Source organism: Heterocephalus glaber, unplaced genomic scaffold, assembly GCF_053883595.1.
Source record: "Heterocephalus glaber isolate CG9 unplaced genomic scaffold, H.glaber_assembly_v1.0 deba00000071, whole genome shotgun sequence".
Classification (NCBI taxonomy): Eukaryota; Metazoa; Chordata; class Mammalia; order Rodentia; family Bathyergidae; genus Heterocephalus; species Heterocephalus glaber.
In genome coordinates this window covers 27,159,968-27,183,746 of record NW_028258137.1, presented here as the reverse complement: position 1 = coordinate 27,183,746, position 23,779 = coordinate 27,159,968, and the positions used below count along the sequence as shown (strand labels likewise).

Sequence of the window (23,779 nt, the reverse complement as noted above, 5' to 3'; positions counted from 1 at the left end):
ACATGTATGCACCACCACTTCTGGCTTTCTTCTCCCAAACTTTCTCAAATGTGTTTACCTGTTAATTGTATATAATGAGAAAAAAAAATTATAATTGAAAAAGTAGTCGATGTTTTTGGTAAGTCTAGCATAAATCTATTGTACTAAAAAGAACTATCCTGAAGCAAACTCTTGCTATTTACTTCAATGTTCACAGGATTAATTTGAGATAGGAAAAACAGTTGTCACATGATGACTTGTAGGTTTGGAGACAACAGATTTATTTTTCTACTCAGAAGCTACACAGGAATCTGTCCTCTCAACTAAGCTACACAGGATAAACATACATCTAAATTAAACTATATTGTGTGTCATGACCCATTGGTAGGTCATAAATTCAATTTAGGTTTTTTTTTTGGTACTGGGGATCGAACTTGGGTCCTTGTGCTTGTGAGGCAGGCAGCAGAACCACTGAGCTAAATCCCTGGCCCCATAAATTCAATTTAGTAGGATACAATTTGCATTTAAAAAATATTGGATTCAATCTCTAGCACTACACAAGAAAAGAAAGATAATACTGGAATGTAGCACATGAAGTCCCTAGTATCAAACGTTTTGTGCTTTTTGAGATGAGGTCCTGCTACATTGCCTAGGCTTGTCTCAAACTCCTGAGCTCAAGTGATTCTCCCACCTCAGCCTCCTGAGTAACTAGGATTAAGGAATGTTCTACCATAACTGGCTTAATTAAATATTGAATTAAATAAATATTCTTTTCTTTTTTTGAGGGGGAGAGGGTCTCATTATGTAGTTCAGGCTGGCCTTGAACTTACAGTACTATGTAGTTCAGGCTAGGTTTGAACTCATGGTGATTCCCTTGCCTCAGCTTCCTAAGTGCTGGGATTACAGGTGTGCATCATTACACCTGGCAAATATCGAGTTTTAGAAAGTTACAGTTATATATACAACCATTAACTAATGTGTTCGGGGCCATGATGTAAAATGTATTTTTTACGTGAAATGTGATTAAAAAAAGATTAACACTAATTTGGAGAACAAGTATTAAGATTCAGATGGTAGGGGTCGGGGATTTAGCTCAGTGGTTTTGCCGCCTGCTGTGCAAGCACAAGGACCTGAGTTCGATCCCTAGTACCAAAAAAAAAAAGATTCAGATGGTACAGATAATAAAAACCAAAAATATGCATAAATACTGATTCAATACAAGCAATTATTGTGACATAAACAAAAATATAAGGGCTGTGGATGTAGCTTAAAGGTAGAGTGCTTGCCTAGCACAAGTGAATCCCTGGGTTCAATCCCCAGCACTGCAAAACAAAAACCAAAACATGATCTTCTTAAGGAAGTTTTTCTATATAAGCTACTTTAATCTGAACCTGAAGGAAGGTTTTACTAAATATGGAGACTACAGAATAAAAGGAATTGCTCTTCTGAATTATGCCATGTCTCACAGGGAAATGCCCACTCAAGGATGTGCTGAAAAAATGCACCTCCCCCACCCCAACATGGAATCTGTGAGGTACTGCACATCGCTGGAGGTCAGCTATAAACCAGCTCTGAAGGAGTGGTGGGGACTGGTGCACAGCTGGGGAGTGGCAGGGTTTTTACCATTGCTTTCGTAAGTCCGGGGAAGTCAGAATGGTAGAGGCAATCCGGGCCCCATTGAGAGGAGGGTTGGAATACATGGGACGGATCAAGATCTTCAACTGCGACTCTACCCTTTTGGCTTCATCTGCATCTTTGCAGATCATAGTGAAGGCTCCCACACGCTCTCCTGGAAAGACAAAGCGAAGCTTGTCTTTTAGTTCCCCATCTAACATGCTTAACCAAATCTCAATTAAATTTGCTACTTTAACTGTTTCCATCTGAAGGGCCACAAAAATAACTTTTTATTATAAATAAATAAAAACAGCAAGGATGGTGAATTGAGGCATAACAGAAAGTTTGAGTATTTAAACCTTATTTTATTGTATATATTTTCTTGCCTCCTGGATCAGTCGCTTCTTGTTTAGAAAAGCAATTATCTGTTTTCCAGGTAAGAAGGGACATAAAGGAAAGACAGACAGACACCATTTCTATCTCTCCCTGCCTCTGTGATGTTCTCTCCCAGCTCTTCTTCAAGCTCATCGGAAGACATATCACACTGGGTCCTGTAGCTTACCATATAAGCCCATGTTCTTGGCGTATGACTGGCAGAGGCAAACATTAATGCCCTGTTCGATGAAGTGGCGCACAGCCCAGGCATCCCTGTTACCATCACCGCTGGCGAAGCCTTGGTAGGCCATGTCAAAGAACGCAAAAAGATTCCTTTTCTGGGAAGCAACGAGAAGACCAGCTTTAAGCAACTGTCTGCAGACACCACAGGTAGTTACTTGTACTTACTGAGATCTTGCCTGCCTCACTAGGGGTAAGATAGCAACTTGTCTTTTTTTTTTAAAGTTTGGTTGATACAGTTCCTCAAAAAAGAGAATCTTAACCTCAATGTGCCCAGAATTTTCCTTAAATAGGGTCTGGGTCATTATTTTTGCTTAGTCAACACAAGACTAACACCTGTCTTTTCTGGAGCTAATGTAACCTGGGCAGGCTCTTTCTAAACCGAGGGCTCCTGAGACGGCCTGATTAGAACCATCTCATCTTGAAAGTGCTTTCTGCATGCTGTTTCTGCCTCATTCTTTTTGCAGCTTAGATATGGCAGAAGGTGGTGAAAACAGGGACTTAAAATGGTGGGAGTATTTTCCCCTCTAGAATTCTGATGAGTCTCTTCTGTGATAGCCAGCTACACTCTGAGGGATAATGGCAATACTGAGGAAAGTGGCAGGAAAGGAGGGGACACAGAAGTATATAAAAGGATGTGTAATGAACACTGACCAAGGCAAATGCAGGCACTACGAGCAGACCCAGGGCCAGTGGAGCTGCTGTGCAGGCTAGCCAATGGCAGGCTTTATCCAAACTGAGGAACAAGAATTATTTCAAACCGCTCATATACCATCAATTACAGAACTGTTAGTTAAGGAAACAAGGAGCTCTTTCCTGGTAGCTTATCCCCATGTGAACATTTTGTGTAGGGTCAAGGTTAATTTTCACTGTTAAGACTAAGTTAAGCATCCAAGTCTAGTCACTAAATCCAGAACTTTAATTAGACACATAAGCTTAAATATTAAATGGCTTATATGAGAAACCCAAAGAATAAATAATTTAAGGAGCAAAGTAAAGACAGATAAGAGCGAACAGGGAGACAGATCTTTTGCAAATGAAAGGGAACCAAGAGATGGAGCGGGAGAGAGGGAAGTAAAAAGAATTAAGATGTGTTATGTACATGAGCCAATTCTCCATGATGAACGTCCTCATTATGTACTGCAAACCTGTACTAAAATAAACAAATAAATAAATACAATAAACCTAGAACTAATCCCAATCTGGTCATCCTCCTCACCTTTATCACTAATGCTATTTCCTTCCACTGCTCTTGGCGAGGGTCCACTCCAGTGGGATTGTGGGCACAGGCATGCAGGAGAATAACGCTTTGCTCCGGTATTTTCTAAAGAGAAAAATAACCAAAAGACTGCTGCTTTGCAGCTTAAGAGGAGAGAGTTGCCAGAGGGTCACTAGAATTTGATAAGTAACAAAGAGAATCTGAGGTCTGGGAATTACCCCATTCCCAGATTTTAAGCCAGATATTAGGACCTGGTGGAAGACACCAAATGTCTACAAGAAGTTTATTACTTTTCTTTTGTCCTTCCAGCCCTGAAAGCCACTTACTGAAATGTCCTCAATGGCACCAGTGAAGTCAAAACCGCAAGTCTTGGGGTCATAATATCGATAGCCTTGGAGCTGCATGCCAGCATCCCTGAAGATGGGTGTGTGATTTCCCCAGGTTGGCTTGGGCAGGTAAACATTTTGGCTGAACTTAAAAAATCTTTGCTAAAAGATGAGGTGAAAGGCAATGGAAAAATGAAAAAAAAGGGTAAGCAAAAATGTTAGTATATTTTCTTGAGATATTTTTCTCTACTGAATCTTTTCTATGGTTGACAAACAGTATTAAGTCAGTCTGGGTAATCTGGGCCCTGATAATTATTCTTGTGTAGCTAGGAACTTTTCTGGGCCTTTGCTTGTAAAATGGTGTTAACAGGGTAATGGTGCATGCTTGTAATACCAGCATTCTGGGAGGCTGAGGCAGGAGGATTATAAATTTGAGCCTAGCCTGGGCAACTTAGTGAGACTCTGTCTCAAAATAAAAAGTAAAAAAGGCTGGGGATATAGCTCAGTGTGACAGCCCTAGGTTCAATCCCCAGCACACACACACATGAATTTCTCTCATTGGGATTAAATGAATTAAAATACAAAAAAATATAAAAAAGCTCCCTAGTAACAGTATACAATCAATAAGCTGAGTTTATTATTATTATAATTTCTCCAAAATACTTTCTTTTCTTAATCTGAGAACAGGAAATCTGCCAATTCTGTGGGAAGAGGAAATCTACATCTGTCAGTATTGAATACACGTACAACAGGAAGCCCTGTCAGCTTCCATTGAGAGAGTTTTCCTGAAACTGCTTCCATACTCACCAGAAAGCTGGCTCCGATCCTTAAGGCTCCAGTTCCAGAAATGGTCTGCACGGTGACAAACTGCAGGAGAGACACCATGGTCAGTGCTGTGGCCAGCACAGAGAGGCCCTGCTCTGTCCAATCGGTACCCTTTGCACTTTAAAGGTAATTCCTTATGGCCTATTAATATCACCTATAGAACACTCGTAGGACACAAAAGCTCTACCCCAATACGCAAAAGCAGTGATTTGCACAAAAATAATGAAAAGACTTAAGAATAGTCACTATATTAAAATGTTACTCTAGAATTATATAAAATGGAATGCCTCTCTGAACATGAAAGTTCCATCAAAGTCAACAATTACATCAGGATACTGTTAGTACATTTTATTTTTTGTGGTGCTGGGGATAGAATTCAGGGCTTCACATATGCTAATAAGCACGAGCTCTTCCACTGAGCTTCACCTGCAGCCCATGTACATTTTAAAGCCCATCTTAGAGGTTTTCTATGAGTTTTCATAATCTGAAAATACTTGTAACTCTGGAAATACTAGTGATTCACAAAGGCACAACAATTCATAAAAGACAAGGCAATGTTATTTTAAGATAGGGCATTCTAACACTTAGGTTGTAATTGCCCAGACAGATACATATTAAGTAAAATCACAATATGAATGAAAAATACAGTTTTATTGAGGGGCTAACAGGTGGTTCATTGCATGAATAACTAAACCATATTCTGTCCATGACTTAAGATAATTACTGGGTTTCGGGCTCTGTATTGCTCTCTAAGTTAACAACTAATTGTGTGGAATTAGACTACTCTTATGAACAAAATTTATTCTGGTTTTTCAGAAGTGGGGGGAAGAGAAAGACTGTTGGCTTAATTTGCCTTTTTTTCAATACTGGAAATTGAACCTAGGGCCTTGCACATGCTAGGCAAGTGCTCAACCACTGAGGTACAACTGCAGCTTGTATTTTTTTTCCTCCAAGGTTTAAGAGAAAAATAAATTGGCAAATTAGTCCTTAAAAAACACATTTTCCTTCCCCCCAAAAGTACACCATGATGCACATGAGCTCACACATTGGGAGCATGTTTTTTTCTTTCAATGGTCAAATTGACTGTGACAGGGTAGCAGAGGAAGCCAGGCTGGTCCTGCCCGCCTGGCCACCTGAGGACAGTTTCCTGCTTGCTTCTCCCATCCAGGCCAGAAGCTTAAGTAGTACATGAGTGTGGGGATAAAATTACTAGGCCTAAAATTACTAGTATATCATTATTACACATAATAATCTTTTAAATTATTGCCAATTTATTAGCTAAAGAAGAATTATTAGCAAGTGTGGCCATCTCAGTCATTACACACAAATAATTCTATTTTCTGCTTATTTATTTTTTTTGAGTCTAAGTAACTTTACTGCAGCCTTGAACAATGTCCAATAGTACGTTCTATGTAACAAAATCTAGCAACCAACAAATGAACACTACTTCTTTTTTTTTTTTTTGGTATCGAGGATCAAACTCAGGACCTCGTGCTTGCCAGGCAGGTGCTGTGCCACTGAGCCAAATCCCTGGCCCATCACTTCTTAATTCATTTCAGTTAGGGCAAGAAGTCTTGGGCAGACCTGGCAGTCTGGATATAGTGTTCTCAAACCTACAGTTTGACAAAGTTTGGGTGGGTACAGAGAGAGACATTTTTCTTTCACTGTGAAATTATATCAAAATAAAGACTTAAAAGAACAAAAGTAAAAACAAATATATTCAACAAAGCAAAATAATTTTCTTTCTGCATAATCTCTTGAACTCCACTGTTCTACTTATTTAAATTTTTTAACTCTTGGAGCCAGAGATTTAGCTCAGTGGCACTGCGGCTGCCTCTAAAGCGCAAGGTTTGAGTTCAATCCCTGGTATCAAAAAATAAAATAAAAAAAATTTGTAAACTCTTAAAAGAGATAGAGATGACTCTTGAAAATCTGTATATTCAGGCTAACCAGAGGACCTTCTCTTCCATTAACAGTACTAACATAGAGTAAATACGGAATTTAGTTAGCATTGTTTAATCAATGACCTTTCAAATCTTACAGAGTAGTAAAATGTAAAACATTTGCAGATAAGTTTAAAACCTTGTTTTCCTTTTAAATAACAGTACTGTGATATATAAAGCAGCCCTTCCTTAATAGCTGTTTTGTATTTTCAAGTCCTCTTTGTGCTTTCTTTTTAAACTGGTTCTTAATTGGAAGTTCATTTTCTGGAAAATCTGAGATTCTGCTATTTGGAGCTTGTTCTCTATGCTCTCTTCTAGAACTTTTGGGGCCAGATAAAGAGTGAAAAAACACTGATTCAAACTTCCTGGCTTCTATACATGGCTTTGTTTTGTTATTTCTTCCATCCCAATCTCAATGGGTTTCATGTGCATCTTCTCTGGGTAACACTTGTTGGAGAGGTTTTTGTTTCTTAGTAGAACCTTTCTTCTGTGCTATCACCAAAACACTCCTTTTCTTCTTCATGCAATTCTTCCTTGCTATCACTGCCATCACCAAGCAAGCTATCAGACCCTTTCTTTTTTATTTGACTTGATGTTTTCATGTTTGGGAGAGCAGGTGTCTTCTGGGACTCAGAAGGAACTACAGAATCCTTTTTTAAAGGCTTTGACAGAGAATTTGGAATGTTCCCTCTTGGCCATTTTTTTTTTTTTTTTTTTGGGTACCAGGGATTGAACTCAGGTCCTTTTGTTTTTGAGGCAGGCAGCGGAACCACTGAGCTAAATCCCCGGCCCCTTTTCTTTTTGAATTATTATTATTATTTTTTTGGTACCAGGGATCAAACTCAGGACCACAAAAGCATGGTGTCATTAAGCTAAATCCGCAGCCCTCTTTTAAATTATTTATTGGTTTCTTTGCTGTATTTTGGCTTCTTTTGCTTTCTGCTCAGTGGTCTTAGTTCATTCATGCTGGGCCTTACTTTCTTCATCATCTGAAGACAAAGTGTCTTTGGAATGATTTTCTTCTGTAGTACTCTTAACTTCAGTAGCGATTTGTCTTGTATCTTAAAGGGCTGGACAGCAGCTTTTAGTGTATCTATTTTTTTCTTCAGAAGAGGGCATTTGGCTAGTCTGACAAATGCTCTTTCATTTGCAATAGAATCTGGCTTTTGCAGAGTTTTTCAAAGTTGGTATCATCACCAAGAGCAGATTTAGTTACTATATCAGGTTTCAATTCATGGCATGGATTTCTTCAAGCAATTGTGCCCATCTGATTTTTTTTTTTTTTGGTATCGGGGATTGAACTTGGGACCTTGCGCTTGTGAGGCAGGCGCCAGAACCACTGAGCTAAATCCCCAGCCTGTCTGATTTTTTAACAGTGCATCTTCTGTACCATTTTTTGACTTCAGCCTGCCAATACTCCTGACAAGTTTTCTGCTGACCAAAACTTGTATTCTCTTCACTTCTTATCTCTTCTTCACAATCTCATTATTGAGACTGAGAGTTACTGGTTGAGCCATAGTAGATCATGGAAGCTACCTGATGTGAACTGTTTCTCTTTTGGGAGATTGGAGACAGGGTCTCACTGCATAGTTCCAGCTGCCCTCAAACTCGTGGCAATTCTCCTGCCTCAGTCTCCCAAGTGCTGGGATTACAGGCATGTGCCACCACATGCCTGGCTTATATGAACTGTTTCTACTGCAGCTGCATCGCCATCCCCCAATTTTCCTGTTTTTAAAATTGAATGAGACAGGGTCTCGCTATGTAGTTCAGGCTGGCCTTGAACTCGCAGTGATCTTCCTGCCTCACCCTTCCCAGTGCTGGGATTACAGGCATGCACTACCACAGCCAGCCCCGAATTATTTAAATTACTTCAAGTTTGTTTAAATTGTTACACATAAAAACAGATCCTTGTACAATGCCAGAGTCTGGTCAGCTTACCCGGCCACTTTTCAACACCTCGCTGTTCTCACCCAGGGCTAGTTCTGCAGATGCCTTGCAAAATTCAGCCAGTCCCGCAATGGGCAGGTATTCCTTGTCCAAATTTTTTGCAGCAATCTGGGCCTCTGCCTAGACAAGAGAAAAATGCATTTATTTAGCTTCTTCCCTTTACCTGAAACTAATATGATTACTAATTAATGTTTTATAAATAAAATGTAAAGACTTTTTTTTTTGAGATGGGGTCTCACTATGTTGTCCAGGCTGCCCTTGAGCTCCTGGGCTCAAGTGATCCTGCTGCCTCAGCCTCTTGAGTAGCTAGGATTACAGGTTTGTGCCACTACACTTGCTAAGCCTTTTTTTCTTTTTTTGTGGTGCTGGAGATTGACCCCACAGCTTACACATGCTATATAAGCAAGGCAAGCATTATGAACTACATTCCCAGGCCATATCTTGTTTTTTTAATTTGAAGTTGCTGTTCAAGAAGAGTAAGTGAAATACTTGACATTTTGTATCACAGAACAAAAATACTTTTTATTATTTATATTTTATTATTGTTTTTGAAAGTAAGGTTTTATGTGGATGGGTACATAGTCTCTCTTGGCTGCCATTTAACATCAAGTGACATTCTTGGAACATATAAGAACGAGGTTTAAGAATAACACCTACAGTAGACAAAAGATCACAAAATTAAATACATAAAGGGGAAGCATTTCAAGGTGTATGCCAGTCTTAGAACTTGAAAGCGTTAATAATAATAGCCACACATTTTCAGCTTTGGGGTCAGCGGACTGGCTGTTCTTTAGTAGCTGTGTGATCTTGGACAACTTATTTGATCTTCCCAGTTCCTTCATCTATTTGTTTTTGGTGGTACTAGGAACTGAACCCACAGGTTTGTGTCACAAGCACTCTACCACTGAGCTGCATTCCCAGCACTGTTTTTGTCAGACATGGTCTTGATAAGCTGCCATGGCCTGGAACTTGCAATTCTTCTGCCTCAGTCTCCCAAGTAGCTGGGGTCAGGTGTGTGCTAATGCACTCAGCTTACCTGTTAAGTGGAGGAGTAACTATTTTTATGTCTCACAGAACTGAGGTGAAGTGTTCATGAAGTAAGGTGTAAGACTTCTTAGTTGTCTTCTACCTTGGAAAAATAGCTTGCATTTACTGAATAAATTTTTTGTCTTTTTTTTTTGGACAATGCTGGGGATCAAATATAGGACACTGTACACGCTAGGCAAGCACTCCACCACTGAGCTGTATCCCTATCCCTGAATGATTTTTAAAACTTGTTCTAAGGGGATTAGTTATACTATTTAAAGTTGTAACAGAAACTATATAACTAATAGTAACACTAACAAGAATAGAGCAAAAATAAAGAGAATGAAAAAAACTATTCTATTTTCCAGCAGGAAGGACAAACAGAACATGCCTATGTACAGGGGTTTTACTGAGGTAATCAAAAGGGAGAGATGGAAAATAACAATAGTAGCCCTCATCCACACTGCTCTTGCCAAGAGACAATGTTTAAACTTTGGGTCCTCTGTGTACCCTTGCGATGCAATTAGACACTATGCCTGCTCAGCCTTGGAAAACACTGTGATTCCAATCTTGTACTTCCACAGCCAAAGGTGTTACAGACCAGAAAACTCAGTGAGGTGGCCCAAACCGGAACCCCGGGCTGAGGAGGTCCAGCCTAGCACCCTCCTGCCACTCTCGGGAGCTCCGTTGAGCTGATCTCCCCAAGCCGGCATGAGATGGACGTAGGCTCACCTTCCTCACACTAGAGAGCACATAGGGCTTTCCGTTGTCGTCGCGATAGGCACCAACTCCCAGGTTCATCTTTTTGCTGTTGGTGTCTCTCTTGTAGGCTTCAGTGACTCCTAGGATGGGATCTGGGGGTCCCATTTCCACATGGGCCCACCAGGAGCTGAAATAAGAAACATCTTACCTCAGTCACATATGTTAGACCCCATGGCCAGAGGTCTTTCTGTCTGTGCAAGATTCAGTTCAACAATTGCTTGTGTGTTACATACCAAGTATAGAAATAGGCACCAATAAACCAGCGATATAAGACTTCAAATCATCTTGCAGAGGAGCAGAGATGAATGATTTCCACACAGATGCCATGAGATGCAGAGGGGGCTCTCAAATCACTCTGGGGAGGACAGGCTGTTCGTGCAGGCTTTATGTAGGTGTTTTGAGACAGGCCTCACTATGTAGTCCAGGAGAGTCTCAAACTCACTATATAGCCCAGACCAGCTTTGAACTTTTGGTCTTCCTATCTCAGCCTCCTGAATAATGGTTTCCTGTAGAGTTTTTTAAAGCAGTCTACACTTGACCTCAATTCCCACACAGAGTACTTCAAGTGACTGGGCAGTGAGGAGCTGAGAGTGGTAAAAGATGAGGTGAAACTACAGCAGGAAGGGCCATATGAGAATATTATTTGACCTCTTAAGGGGCTTGGATTTTATTCTGTTACCAACAGTTAAGAACATAACTTGGAAAACTCATTAAACAGTTGGGTTTCTGGGACCCACTTTGGATGTAGTGACACATGGAAAATCATTATAGCTTTTCCTTTGGTAGTGGAAGGTGATTAGGTGAGGGGGTGATGACATGGACTTGTGTTTTTTAGGGCCCACCCAATCACAGAGTGGGGTACTGAATGCAGAGTGGTAAGGGTGTGTATCCACAGAAGGGTCACTGAAGGTGCTGGTTTGTTAGCCAACAACACAAAGAGATGAGGACATGAGCAAGGGCAGGGGCAACTGGGGTAGAGTGAGAGGGAGAGAGTTGCTAGGTGTTTAGGAATTAAAAACTGACAGGAAGAACTGGTTCGGACATCTTCTTTTCATTATTACTTGGTGGGTTAAAATGTTTGAAACTATGACTTTACTTAAAAACAAAACAAAATTAAAAACTATCCTGTATCAGTGGATTTTTTTTTTTTTTGAGTCAAGGTCTGGCTATGTGTTCTAGGCTGGCTTAAACTCACTATGTAGCCCAGGTTGGCTTCAAACTCACAGCAATCCTCCTGCCTCAGCTTCCCAAAAGCTGGGATTTCAGGCGTGTGCCATCATGCCCAACATCCCGAAACATCTTGGAGGCTGTCCAGCAATGCCTAGTTGGAGTCACCTGTCTCGGCCAGGTGAACTGACTGCCGAGAAAGTGTACTTCATCTCTCCTTGGCTCCCAGAGTGAATCCCAGCTTGCAACAGAACTTTATCAGTGGTGCTGGGAACCAGACACAGGGTGTCACCCGTGCTGGGCAGGTGCTATAGCACTGAGCAACACTCCAGCCGGCCACAGAACTTTTTTGGGGGGGTACTGGGGATTGAACTTAGGACCTTGTGCTTTTGAGGCAGGTGCAGCCTGGTACCACTGAGCTAAATCCCTGGCCCTGTTTTTGTTTTTTGAGACAAGGTCTCACTATATAGTTCAGGCTGGCCTTGAACTCACAGCTATCCTCTTGCCTTAACCTCCTGAGTGTAGGGATTACAGGTATGTGCTAGCACGCCTGGCCTCTGCCATAGAACTTTTTTTTTTTTGCCTCTCTTTTGCAAAACATTTATTGGTACATTCTAGATATACATAATGATAACATTTATCATAGGGAACTTGTACCTGTACAAATTTTTTCCCCAGCTGGGGATTTAGCTCAGTGGTTTCACCACCTGCTGCGCAAGCGCAAGGACCCTGAGTTCAATCCCCGGCACACAAAAAAATAAACCCAAACAAAACAAATTTTTCCCCCATTCTCTCCCTCTTCCCTCCTTATTTACAAAAGCTTTGTTTCTATTTTTGCCTTGTCCTTCCTTTCCCCTTGCCCTCCTTGTTCCCATTTCTCATTTTTTTTTCCCATTTCCCAATATTTATTATACATTTCAGTTCTTATTTCCACTTTCGGTTTCTCACACCAGAGAAACAGTGTGGTATTTAAACATGTGTGTCCAATTTATTTCACTTAAGAGTTTGGTCTCAGGTCAGGGATTTAGCTTAGTGGTGCCGATGCTTGCCTCGCAAGCGCATGGTCCCGAGTTTGATCTCCGGTACCAAAAAAAAAAAATTATGGTCTCAAGGTGCATCCATCTAGCTAGAAATGTCTCAAGCTTATGGCAGAATAGCACTCCGTTGTACCAAAAAACATACATCTTTATCCATTTGTCAGTTGTGCCATAAGAACTTTAAATGACTGTTTCTCCTGTTTATTCACAATTCTGAACTGACTTGAGATTTTGTTTTTGGTTCACTTCTAGCCAATATGCTAGTTCCCATGGCTGGCAACAATGAGTTTAGTTTTTTACTTATTTATTTTGTGGTACTGGAGATTTAACCCTGGAGTACTGAGCTACATTCCCTAACCTTTTTTTTTTTTGGTACTGGGGATCGAACTCAGGACCTTGTGCTTGTGAGGCAGGTGGTGGAACCACGGAGCTAAATCCCTGGCCCTAAAGATTAACTGATGGGCTCGGTAGTACATACCTATAGTCCTAGCTACTTGGTTGTTGCCATCTTTTTTTTTTTTGGTACTGGGGATCAAACTCAGGACCTTGTGTTTTTGAGGCAGGTGGCGGCACCACTGAGCTAAGTCCCCAGCCCTCCCCAACCCTTTTTGAGACAGAGACTTGTTAAGTTGTTCAGGGTGGCCTTGAATCTGTGATCCTCTTGCCTCAACCTCCTGAGTAGCTGGGATTACAGACGTGCACCACTGTGTTCCCTTGAGTTTGGTTTTATGGTTTAGCTATCTAGTGATTTCTGTAGAAGGATGGTAGAGATCTATTCTCTGTTGGGTGAGCGATTACAGAGAATTTGGCTTGGCAAATGTTCTTATTTGCTTGTCTTTATTTGGTGCTTAAATCAATTGAGATCTTTGTAGCTCAAAAAAAAAAAAATCAAGGGGCGGGGGATTTAGCTCAGTGGTTCTGCTGCCTCGCAGGTGCAGGATCCCGAGTTGGATCCCCCAAACCAAAAAAAAAAAAAAAAAAAAAAAATCAAACTGAGTTTTTTGTTTTGCTTACTCCGGACCTGTGGCTAAAGGTGTAGGTCTGGAGAGTTGTAACCTCATTATGTGTCAGTAATTTGAAAAGGCTTTAAAAAATCCTGAGTGCCTTTTCTGTGTGTGTGATTCTATGATTTTATTTGATAATCAGTTAGTTCTCTTTCATACACGACTATCTGTAGATTTCTGAAAATGGTAAGTTGTGACTAGTACATAGGTACCCAAAGTAAAGAGCTTGTCTAGTGAATGTTCATCTTGACTGTACACAGCTACGGCATGGGACATCCCTTATGCCTGTGACACAGACAGCTTTGTTGAGCCTGGGGTCAATGTGTACTCCTGGAGTCCCCAAGGGGCAGACTTCCTGAGCCTGGTATGTTCTCAGGGCACTGCCTTGCTGACGTCTGTCTGAGTGGCCTTTCTTCTGTGCTGGAGCCATTCTGCCAGGCCCATAGCAGAAAGGAAGAGTGGGAGAGATTGTGGGAAAGGGAAGGCAGTGGTCTCTGCTCTCTAATAACTATGAAAGAAGCTAAGATGTGCTAACATTTTGACAAAGTCTGCCCAATCTCAATGGGCTGGTTTTGCTGGTTTAGTGATTAATGACTTCACCTACAACAAGGAAGGTCATCTCTTTTATCTTCGGTGCAGTCAGCCTACACAGGCAGTAGAGCTGCTGTGATTTTACTAGAATACTTTTCTATGCTTGATGTTGACTCTTACAGCCTTGAATATTTACACAAAACCAACAGCCAGGCATGGTGGCGCACACACCCCAATAATCCTGACACTTGGGAGGCTGAAGAAGAGGGACTGCAGAGAGTCCGAGGCCCATCAGAGGTACACAGTGAGTCCAAGGCTAGCCTGAACTACACCATGAGGCCCAGTTTCAAAAAAAAAACAACCAAACAAACAAAAAGCAAAACCCAGAAAAGAACCCTAAATGAAACAAACAAAAAAGATTTCTCATACATTAAAGAGCTAAGGTTCATTACAACCATGTTTTATACATATATATTTTTTCTTTGTGAGGTACTGGGGATAGAACCTAGGACCTCACACATGTGATGCAAGTGCTCTACCTCCACGCTACTTCTCAGAGCTTTTTTATTTTTAGACAGAGTTTTGCTAAATTGTCCAGTTTGGCCTTGAACTTGCAATCCTTCTACTTTAGCTTCCTAAGTAGTTGGGATTATATGGCACAATTATGTGTTTAATTTTGATGCTTTATTGTCATTTTGGTTAAATAGGTAACCAGTAATTGTTTTGACTCACTAACAATCTTATTTAATCAAGTGACCAAATATCACCTAACAACTTTTTCTTGTGAATTTTTTAATAAGTACGCTTGTAGTACATAATGTTTCCACTCCTTGTGAGGAATTGGTACATGTATGTAATATACCATTATGGCTTGTGTCTAGATGTCCCCCCAAAGCCTCATGCACTCCTAGGTGGGAGTTTTGGGAGGTGGCTGAATCTAGGGTGTGTAATGCTGGGATGAAGTGTGTTAATACTGGAATTAAGGATGTGTGATTACTAAAGGACAGTAGTTCACTGATTGGGCTAGCACAGTTCTGGGTGTGGATAATGGGAAGGCCCACCATGGGAGGGGGTGACACCACCAGAAAGGCGGGTAGCCTGGAAGGGATAAAAGGGAGTGGCTCCTGCTGCTACTGCTTGCTTGCTGCTGTGCTGTCTCTGCATACCCTGCCATGGACTGTTTCTCCTCTGTGATGCCCCTCTGCATGCCACCCTGCCTTGGAGCCAGCTGATTCTGGACTGAAACCTCTACAAACTGTGAGCTGAAATAAACCTTTCCTCCTTTAACTAGGCATTGGGTATTTTGTCTCAGGAATGAAAAAAAGGACACATATCTTAGTATCTTTTTTTCATTCCCCTTCCCTTCCCTTCCTCCCCTCTTCATCCATCTTGCAATAATTAAGCTTGTATGTCTGATTTACAGTGGACCCTTGAGTTAACGACTGATGACTGGCCTCACATATGAACAACCTGGGTTATGATTGGAATTTTAGTTTTAACTTATGATCAAAGTCTTGAGTTATGATCCAAATGCCAGCTGCTTGTGCTTCCAACTGGTCTCAGATACAGATTTAACCCTTAAGGAGTTCTGGAAGGAACATTACATCCTTTCCTGTGTATGGTTAATTGAGAAACCCTGGGCCAATGTCTCTCTAAGGCCACTGAGATTTACCTGTATACAGGAAGAGAGACTTTGAAGGCAGTGTAGAGGAGCCTGAGCCTTCAATTGACTAACTTGAGTTATTACTGCCTTTGGAAACAAATTGAGTTTGTAAGTTGAGGGTCCACAGTGGACCCTTGAGTTATGCCTGGCCTGACATACAAACTTGGGTTAATTAGGTTAATGGAAGAGTTATCTGCCTCTTGTTATCTATAGCATGTACACAGGTAAACATCCAAATCTCAGCTGTATTGACTTAGTTACAGCCAGCCCTTGGGAACCAATCGAGTTTGTAAGTCAAGGGTCCACTGTATTTCACTTAACATTATGGTCTCAAGGTGCATCCATTTTCCTAGAAATGTTGCAAGTTTATCTTTCTTTATGGCAGAATAATACTCCACTGTGTGTAAATACCACATTTTCTTTATGCATTCATCTGTTGATGAACATATAGTTCAAGTCTATGATTTAGCCATTATGAATTGTGCTGCTATAAACATGGGTATGCATAGATCACTGTGGTATTATGTCTTTAACTCTTTCAGGAAAATACCTAGAAGGGGAATAGCTGGGTCAAATGGAATTTCTCATTTCAGTTTTCTGAGGAATCTCCACACTGATTTCAAAAATGGTTGTACTACAAAAAACCAAACCAAACCAAACCAAAGTGGCTGTACTAGTTTATGTTCCCACTTAGGTTTTTAAAATTTGGCCTTCCCAACACTGGATATGAAATATAGAAAAGAAAAATTTAAGGCTTCATTTAAATCTACCTTTGAAATTTCCTAAAGGGTCCATACAGGTCTTCCTTTTAATAAATACCCTCTGGCAGAGCGGATGCATTAATGTGTCAGACTGAGGGTTTTTAACCTCACGGTTGGCTACTGTTTTGAGAAAATGATTATTTAATCCCTTTTCTTCAGAGGAAACAAGCAAGAAGCTTTTTGTATGTGTCATATTATATAAAAGTCTTTAAAATCTCCTAAATCATTCATTAAGAACTTGCTGTGTGCTAGTATGTGTTAAGAGTCAGGAATATAGTTAAAAGAGAAATCCTAGTTGAATGCTGTACAGCCATAAGCCCAGCACTCTGGGAGGCCAAGGCAGGAGGACCACAAGTTCAAGCCCAACCTGGGTAACTTAGTGAGATTCTGTCTCAAAAATAAAAAAGGTCTAGGGATATAGCTGAGTGCAAAAGCCCTGGGTTCAGTTCTCAACACCACACAACACCCACGCACACAGAAAAACACAAAAGAAACAAATCCATTATAATCCCTTACCATTGGTCCAGTGGGGTGACCAGCAGGGAGGTACAGGGCAGACCAGGGTGGGGCTGGGAAGACGATATGCAGTGACAAAAAGATGGACCCAGGGCAAAGGACAATTTATGGGATCCCCAAGGAGAGGAGCTAAGTGCTTGAGAAAGGGGGCTGGAAATACAGGGTTGGGAAGACTCCCAGGAAGAGGTGACTCAGGAGCTGAGTTCCAAGGATGAAAGTTAAGCAGAGGCTGAAGTTTAGGCAAAAGCTGTGAATGTTTGGTGTTGCTGCATGGAAAAGTGGAAGCTAAGGAAGCAAGAGTCAGGCGAAATGACTCAAGTTCTCTTAGGAATCATTCATCTAATCTCTACCAATCCAATGTCTCAGCAGGGCACAGTGAAGGTCCTCTGTGTTCACTATGCTGAGAAGCTTGTGAATTACTCACTAGAATTTCTTTCCCAGCAATGGTTGTCATATTGAACTTGTGGCCAGTGAGCACTTGTCCGCTACAGGAAGGAGGAAGGCTGAACAGCAGGCCTAGCACAGCAGCAGGGAGCTTCACTTATGCTCTCCAACAGGTGCAAAATTGCCTGTCTCAATAGCTGTGACTGGTATGTGTGGCTATGCTCTGTTACTGAAGAGCAATTACCCTGTTTCTTGGATTTTCCAGATGCTTACTTCTTTTATTTTCCAGATGCTTACTTCTTTTAATAGGTTGCCTTGAGCAAACTGTATGGATCTGAACAACAGTTCAGTCCCCTCAGCTGCGAGCACGGGCAAATGTGCTGGAAAATGGGACACAAGAGTACCTGTCTCATAGCGTTGGTAGAAAGATGCAGACAATCAGAACAGAGCCTGGGACAGGGTGAATGCTTGGTGCAGCTGGCATCATTGTTACTAGAGCAATGCACTTTTGTTTGTGCCACTAGTCTGAGCCTGGTGACTATGCGAGGAATTCGAGAAGCTTGTGGTCATAAGACTCTGATCAATGCAGGTCTTTTCTGCTTCAATTACCACTGCATAGGTTTGTTTTCTTCCCTCCTACATTCTCAGGAGACATCCTCATCCCTCCCCTTGTTAGCTCTAGTACCAGGACTTCAAGCCCCCAGCCTCCTTTTTTGTTTCTAGCATGTAAGCAATAATAGTAAGAAACACAGACCTCAAAACGACTTCTGAACTGGTTTTCTTATCTTTATTTCAGACAGTGAAGCCATGTAGCCACCTGCCTATCTACATGACTGTCATTATTAACTGCACAGTGAGAGGATACTTTGAATGTCAAGGACGTATTTGATTATAAAAGGGAAAACTTTTAGAAAGCCACTTTCATTTTCAAAAGATGGTCTGCTTTTAAGGGCCTCAGTGGTGATAGAGTTGCCTGTAACCCTAGGTACAGAAGGCACCATTCTTGTGAAACAGTATGGAAAGCACTTATTTGTCAAATTAAAAATAAAAATGTTTTGTATAGACATTTCCTCAGAAACCATAGCTTTTGAGTTTTCTCGTATATCTATTAAGAATGCTGGGCTGGGGATTTAGCTCAGTGGCACTGTGCCTGCCTTGTAAGCACGAGGTCCTGAGTTTGATCCCTGGTACTGCAAAAAAAAAAAAAGAATGCTAAAAGCAATTTCAAAATATTGAATTTTAAGCAACTGAATAAAGGAGCTGAAAATTCAATTTGATTATCCCTGTTTTAGAATCACATTCCAGGACCTGTATGTCCTTCGTTATTCCACTCCTTAAATGGTAAATATCATACAAGTTGTGAGAACTCTGGTATTTTTAAAGAAATAGTGCCAGATGAAAATGAGTGCTCTAGGGATAAAACTGATGTAGATAACTTGTGGACTACAAAGTGATTCCTATCAATGCCCTTTGGATATAAGCACAAAGCCCCAAACATTGGGCAATACTGATCAGCCAACCAAAAGATGTTAGGTACAAAGTACTCAGATAAGCACTTCTAGTTCAAATACCTTGCATCTCTGGGGGTCGTAAGCCTACCTACTTACCGCTCTACAGTTTTTAAAATGCTTTTTCCCCCTCATATTCTTATTTTAAAATAAGAAAAATTAATTAACTTGGCCATGATCACAAATGCCATACCACAATTTTGATCTTTTTTTTTGGTATCGGAGATCAAACTCGGGACCTTGTGCTTGGGAGGCAGGCACCAGAACCACTGAGCTAAATCCTCAGCCTTGATCTTTTAATTACTGATTATGGCATCACAATTTTTTTTGGTACCAGGAATCGAAATCAGGACCTTGTGCTTGTCAGGCAGGTGCAGCACCACTGAGCTAAAACCCAGGCCCTGTTGTATCAATACTGCACAGTTTTTGTTTGTTTGTTTGTTTTGGTACTGGGGATTGAACTCAAGACCTCGGGCTTATGAGGCAGGTGCGGTGCCACTGAGTGAAATCCCTGGCTCTTTTTTTTTTTTCTTTTTTGAGACAGGGTCTTGCCATGTTGTTCAGGCTGGTCTGGAACTCAAAGAGATCCTCCTGCCTCAGCCTCCAAAGTGCTGAGATTACAGGAATGTGCCATCACATCTGGCTGCACACTGCCTTTCTAAGGAGACTTATGATACTAATTCACAAAAAAATCAAAATTAAATAATGAAAAATAGGCAGAGCATTTTTTCTCAGTGATGGAGCACTAGCTTGCCTAGCATTCAGGAAACCTGGGGTTCACTCCCTAGCAATGCAATAAAAATATATTAGCATACTTCTCATTCCTCATCAGTCCTCGACTGATTTCACTATGCTTCTAGAGCACAGGTCAACAAAAAAGTTTCATTCTTAGTGCTTTCTGTTAAAAAAAATGAAATACTTGAATTTAGAAAGAGTTCTAATTAAATGATCTGAATATGAAAACTAAGTATTTCATTGGAGCCAGGCAAAGGTGGCACAAGACCACAAGCTCAGATACTTAGGCAGCTGAGGCAGGAGAATTACAATTTCAAGGTTACCTTGGGCAACTCAGCCAAGATCTTGTCTTAAAATAAAAAATTAAAGAGTTGGGGACATAGCTCACTGCAAAGGGCCTGGGTCCAATCCCCAGTATCACAAAGAAAAAAACAAAACAAAATAAAATCCTTTCAATGCACTGAGATAGTAAAAATGTTTCCTAGTTTTACCACTGGGCTCTGAATAAATATTGCATGCATAGTGGAGTGAGCACAGGTACTCATGTCCTTGCCTGAACAGTTAACATTCACCCCAAGACCTGGCATCTAGTTCTATTATCCAATCCTGGAGCATTGTTTAAACCTGAACTGCAGCTCCTCACTGTCAGCTGTTCAAAAACAAATTTGGGGTGGTGGTGTTTAAGACAGGATCTCACTATGTAGCTCAGACTGGTCTTGAACTCACAATGTAGTCCAGGCTGTTTCTGAACTCAGAGCAATCCTCCTGCCTCAGCCTCCAGAGTGCTGAGATTACAGACCAATGCTATCATGCCAGGCCTGTGTTCAAATATTTAAAAACTTTGTTTTCTTTGGTACATATTTTTGCAGCACTATGGTTTCTTATAGGTTTAATTTTCATTTAAAATGCAAAATTAAAATGTTGCATATATTTTAAAAATCAGGATTTGAAATAAAGATATTTTGAAAGATATGCCGGGTGTTGTTATAAGTGCTGAGATATAACAGTGAACAAAGTAGGTGAGGTCTCTGCTCTCATGTAACTTATTTTAAGGGAAAAGAATTTCACCAAGCGCTTCAGAGCTTAAGGCCAACCAGCCAAACCCATAAAACAAAAGGGACTGTTTTAAGATTACTGGGCCAGGATTTAGCTAGTGGCACTGTCCCTGCCTTGCAAGCGCAAGGTCCTGAGTTTGATCCCCAGTACTGGAAAAAAAAATTACTATTATAAAAAAAAGATTACTACTATAATGTTGAAATGGTCCATATTTTTTGGGTTTCTTTTTGTTCTCCCAATTTGCTGCATAAATAATGGCTTCCTGATCCTGACCTACTAGGTAGCTAGGCTTAAAGAGCACTTGCTTCCAGTGCACCAAGAAGGAGCCAAATCAGTAGGAGAAAGTGTGAAAGGCAGGGCTGACGGGTACTGCCAGGAGTGTGAGGCCTTGGAAAGGACAAACTGTTCTGTTGGATTAGACCTCATACCACACTCAAATGCAAGGCCAAAGGACGTATGAAAGGCCAGGCAAGGCTCTGCTCCTGGTAGCTATATCAGCCAGGGCTGGTTTTAAGACTGGGCTCCTCATTGGGTAGTATTTAAGGAGACGGCCCCAAATTGGCTTCCTGAGTGAATTAATCGCCTGACTCGGGTCTCTGCTAATAAATTACCAGTTCGTTCGATGCTGCAACTTTCTCTCTGGACTACATATCAGCCCGAAAATTACATATTTGTCATTATTTGAAGCCCTTCCCTATGTCTTGTTCACCACTGCATCGCCAGCATGTGGTCCAGTGCCTGGCACGGAGAAACTGGGGTTACGAAATAGTTACTAGTTACGGCATGAAAGAAAAGAGCAAGGAGGAGAGGAAGATTGATTGCTTCCGTGTGACAGGATCTTCTAACTCTTAAAAACTAAGGAGGCGCACTAGGCCTCAAGCACTTCCCATCTAAAAGCCAAACGGGCCCAGGAGTTACCGGGAATTCAGGCTGTGGCAAAGACAGGAGGATGTCGCTGCCAAGGTCACAGGATGCAAAAAGGAAAGCCGGGTCCGGGCGCTGGCACCCCGGAAACCAACCCTCCAGGACGTTTCTGTACCCTCGCTAAACAAGCCGCAGCCACCCTCCGCCCTGCCAAGCCCAACCCCCTGGTACCCAAGGAGGCCCCGACAAGTGCGCCGGGTGCCCCCCAGGGCAGCCCGTCAAGGACAAGGGCGCCCCCCGGCGCCACAGCCAATCGGCACGAGGTCGGCCAGGCGCCGCAACCAATCGGAGAGAGACTGGCCTGGCTCCACAGCCCGCGTGCTTTCCCCTTGCCCCGCACCCCCTTCGCGCCGACTCTGCATCCTGGACCCCAAGGGAGGGAGTCTGGGTGCCGCGGGGGGGGTCACACTTCCTTCCCTCGGACTGCATTAGCTCGTCCTCCCGCGGCGCCGGGTGCAGGTAGGGTAGGGATGTGGGGCGCCGGGTGCAGGTAGGGTAGGGATGTGGGGCTCTGAGGGTCAGTCCCTGTGCGGCGTGGATGCCCAATTCTTAGGTTCCAGGGCAGGGAACTGAGGGGATGGCATAGAAGGTGTGTGTGTGTGTGTGTGTGTGTGTGTGTGTGTGTGTGTGTGTAGACCGAGGGGGTAGATGTCTAGGGCGTCCACAGTTCAGCTGAGCAGGCCGAGGGTCCTGGTTCCATCTCCGTATCCCTTAGCTTACCTGAATCTGGCAGAAGCTCCAGCGGCAAGGCCTGGGTGGAAGGAGGCGGCGACCCCGGAGAGGACGCGGCTGGAGTGCAGCAGCGCCATGGTAGGCGGCAAGAGGGCAGTGGGTAGCGGCAGGACAGCTCGGAGGATAAGCGACCGCAGACGCTGGAGCGCGGGCTCCCGGACCGGGTAGGGACAGAGATGTCACTGGGCGAAGCTAGAGCGGCCGCGCGCCAGGCCCTGGACGTGTCACAGCGTCCCCTGGCGGCCGGAGGCGGAGCAGTGCGGCCTCCGCGGACGTCCCGGAAAACTCCGCGTATTGAGGGACCCGCAGCTCTGGACGCAGGCCATAGCCATGGTGCTTTCAGTCAATTGTGCCAGACGGCAGAGGTGGCTACTAGTATAACAATATTTTTTTTGGTACCGGGGCTCGAACTCGGGACCTTTCGCTTGCGAGGCAGGCGGCGGAACCACTGAGCTAAATCCCCGGCCCTAGTATAACAATTTGAAAGGTGGAAATGTAGGCTGACAGGTGGACCCCACTACCCCCGTTTTAAGAGCCATTAAGACCCCCGGTGGCCTGGCTCTTAACTTTTAACAAGCGCCAGACCGTTTCTCTAAGCAAGGCATCTCACCTTCCTAAAAGTGCCTCATCCCTATTAGGGAGAAGACAGCAGGCATATTTTGTGGGCCAGTTTCGAGGATTATCTGAGATTAGCAGATTGTGTCTAAAGACAGCGCCTGATTTAGTAAGTACAAAATAACCCATGGTTGTTAATGACAAACTTGCCTGTGTCACATCCTCATAATTGTGTGGAAGAGAACGAATCATTTTCAAAGAAAAACGAATGAATTTGAGACAAGTCAAAAATCAAACAGGTCCACTCTGAACGTGGGCTATTTCTGATACTTTTCTCTACAACCTAAATAGAACTGTGACCCTGAGGAATTTCTCTTTCCAGTCCAGCCCCAACTTACTGTCTCAACTCATGCTCTATGACTTTGACCTGTGCCTGGGATTCACCACGTTATGGCTTGCTTGGACCAAGTCACAGAGGGCTGGGCATGTAGCTCATGGTAAGCACTTGCCTAGTATTTGCAGACCTTAGATTTATCCCTAGCACCACAAAACAATAAAATAAAACAGCATAAATTTATTCTTTCACACATCTAGAGGCCAGAAGTCCAAAAATAAAGGGGTTGGTGGGGTTCATGCCTTCTGGGGTCTTGGTCTTTTTCTCTTTTGCTTGATCACCTCCTGGCTTCTCACTTGCAATCCTTGACATTTGCTTGTAGATGCATCGCTCTAATCTCTGTCCCTCTCTCTGTCTCTTCAGTATGACACCAGTCATACTGAGTAGGACTGTATCTGAACGGCTTCATTTTCACTGGATTCCCTCTGCCGATTCTATTTCCAAATAAATCACATGATAAGAATGTGGGTGAAACACTTTATAGGAGCAACCTAGTTGCATATCAGTGGGGTAGAGATGTATGTGCTGCGTGCGGTTTTAGTTGCATGATGGAACA

At 42.4% G+C, this 23,779-nt stretch overlaps 1 protein-coding gene and 1 pseudogene across 1 annotated transcript in view; both read right to left on the bottom strand.

Annotated features, from left to right (window-relative positions):
• The window catches only part of Got2 (glutamic-oxaloacetic transaminase 2), a 28,265-nt gene extending 5,797 nt beyond the window's left edge, over positions 1-22,468 (bottom strand). The window contains exons 1-8 of the mRNA XM_004843120.4: positions 22,263-22,468; positions 10,227-10,383; positions 8,460-8,588; positions 4,561-4,620; positions 3,754-3,915; positions 3,428-3,532; positions 2,156-2,306; positions 1,603-1,768 (exon numbers count right to left, since the gene is read on the bottom strand). Coding sequence (XP_004843177.1) covers positions 1,603-1,768; positions 2,156-2,306; positions 3,428-3,532; positions 3,754-3,915; positions 4,561-4,620; positions 8,460-8,588; positions 10,227-10,383; positions 22,263-22,351 — 1,019 coding nt within the window. The 5' untranslated portion in view covers positions 22,352-22,468. The remainder of the gene's footprint in view (positions 1-1,602; positions 1,769-2,155; positions 2,307-3,427; positions 3,533-3,753; positions 3,916-4,560; positions 4,621-8,459; positions 8,589-10,226; positions 10,384-22,262) is intronic.
• On the bottom strand, positions 6,528-7,327 carry LOC147830661 (serum response factor-binding protein 1 pseudogene; annotated as a pseudogene).
• Positions 22,469-23,779: the final 1,311 nt, after the last annotated feature.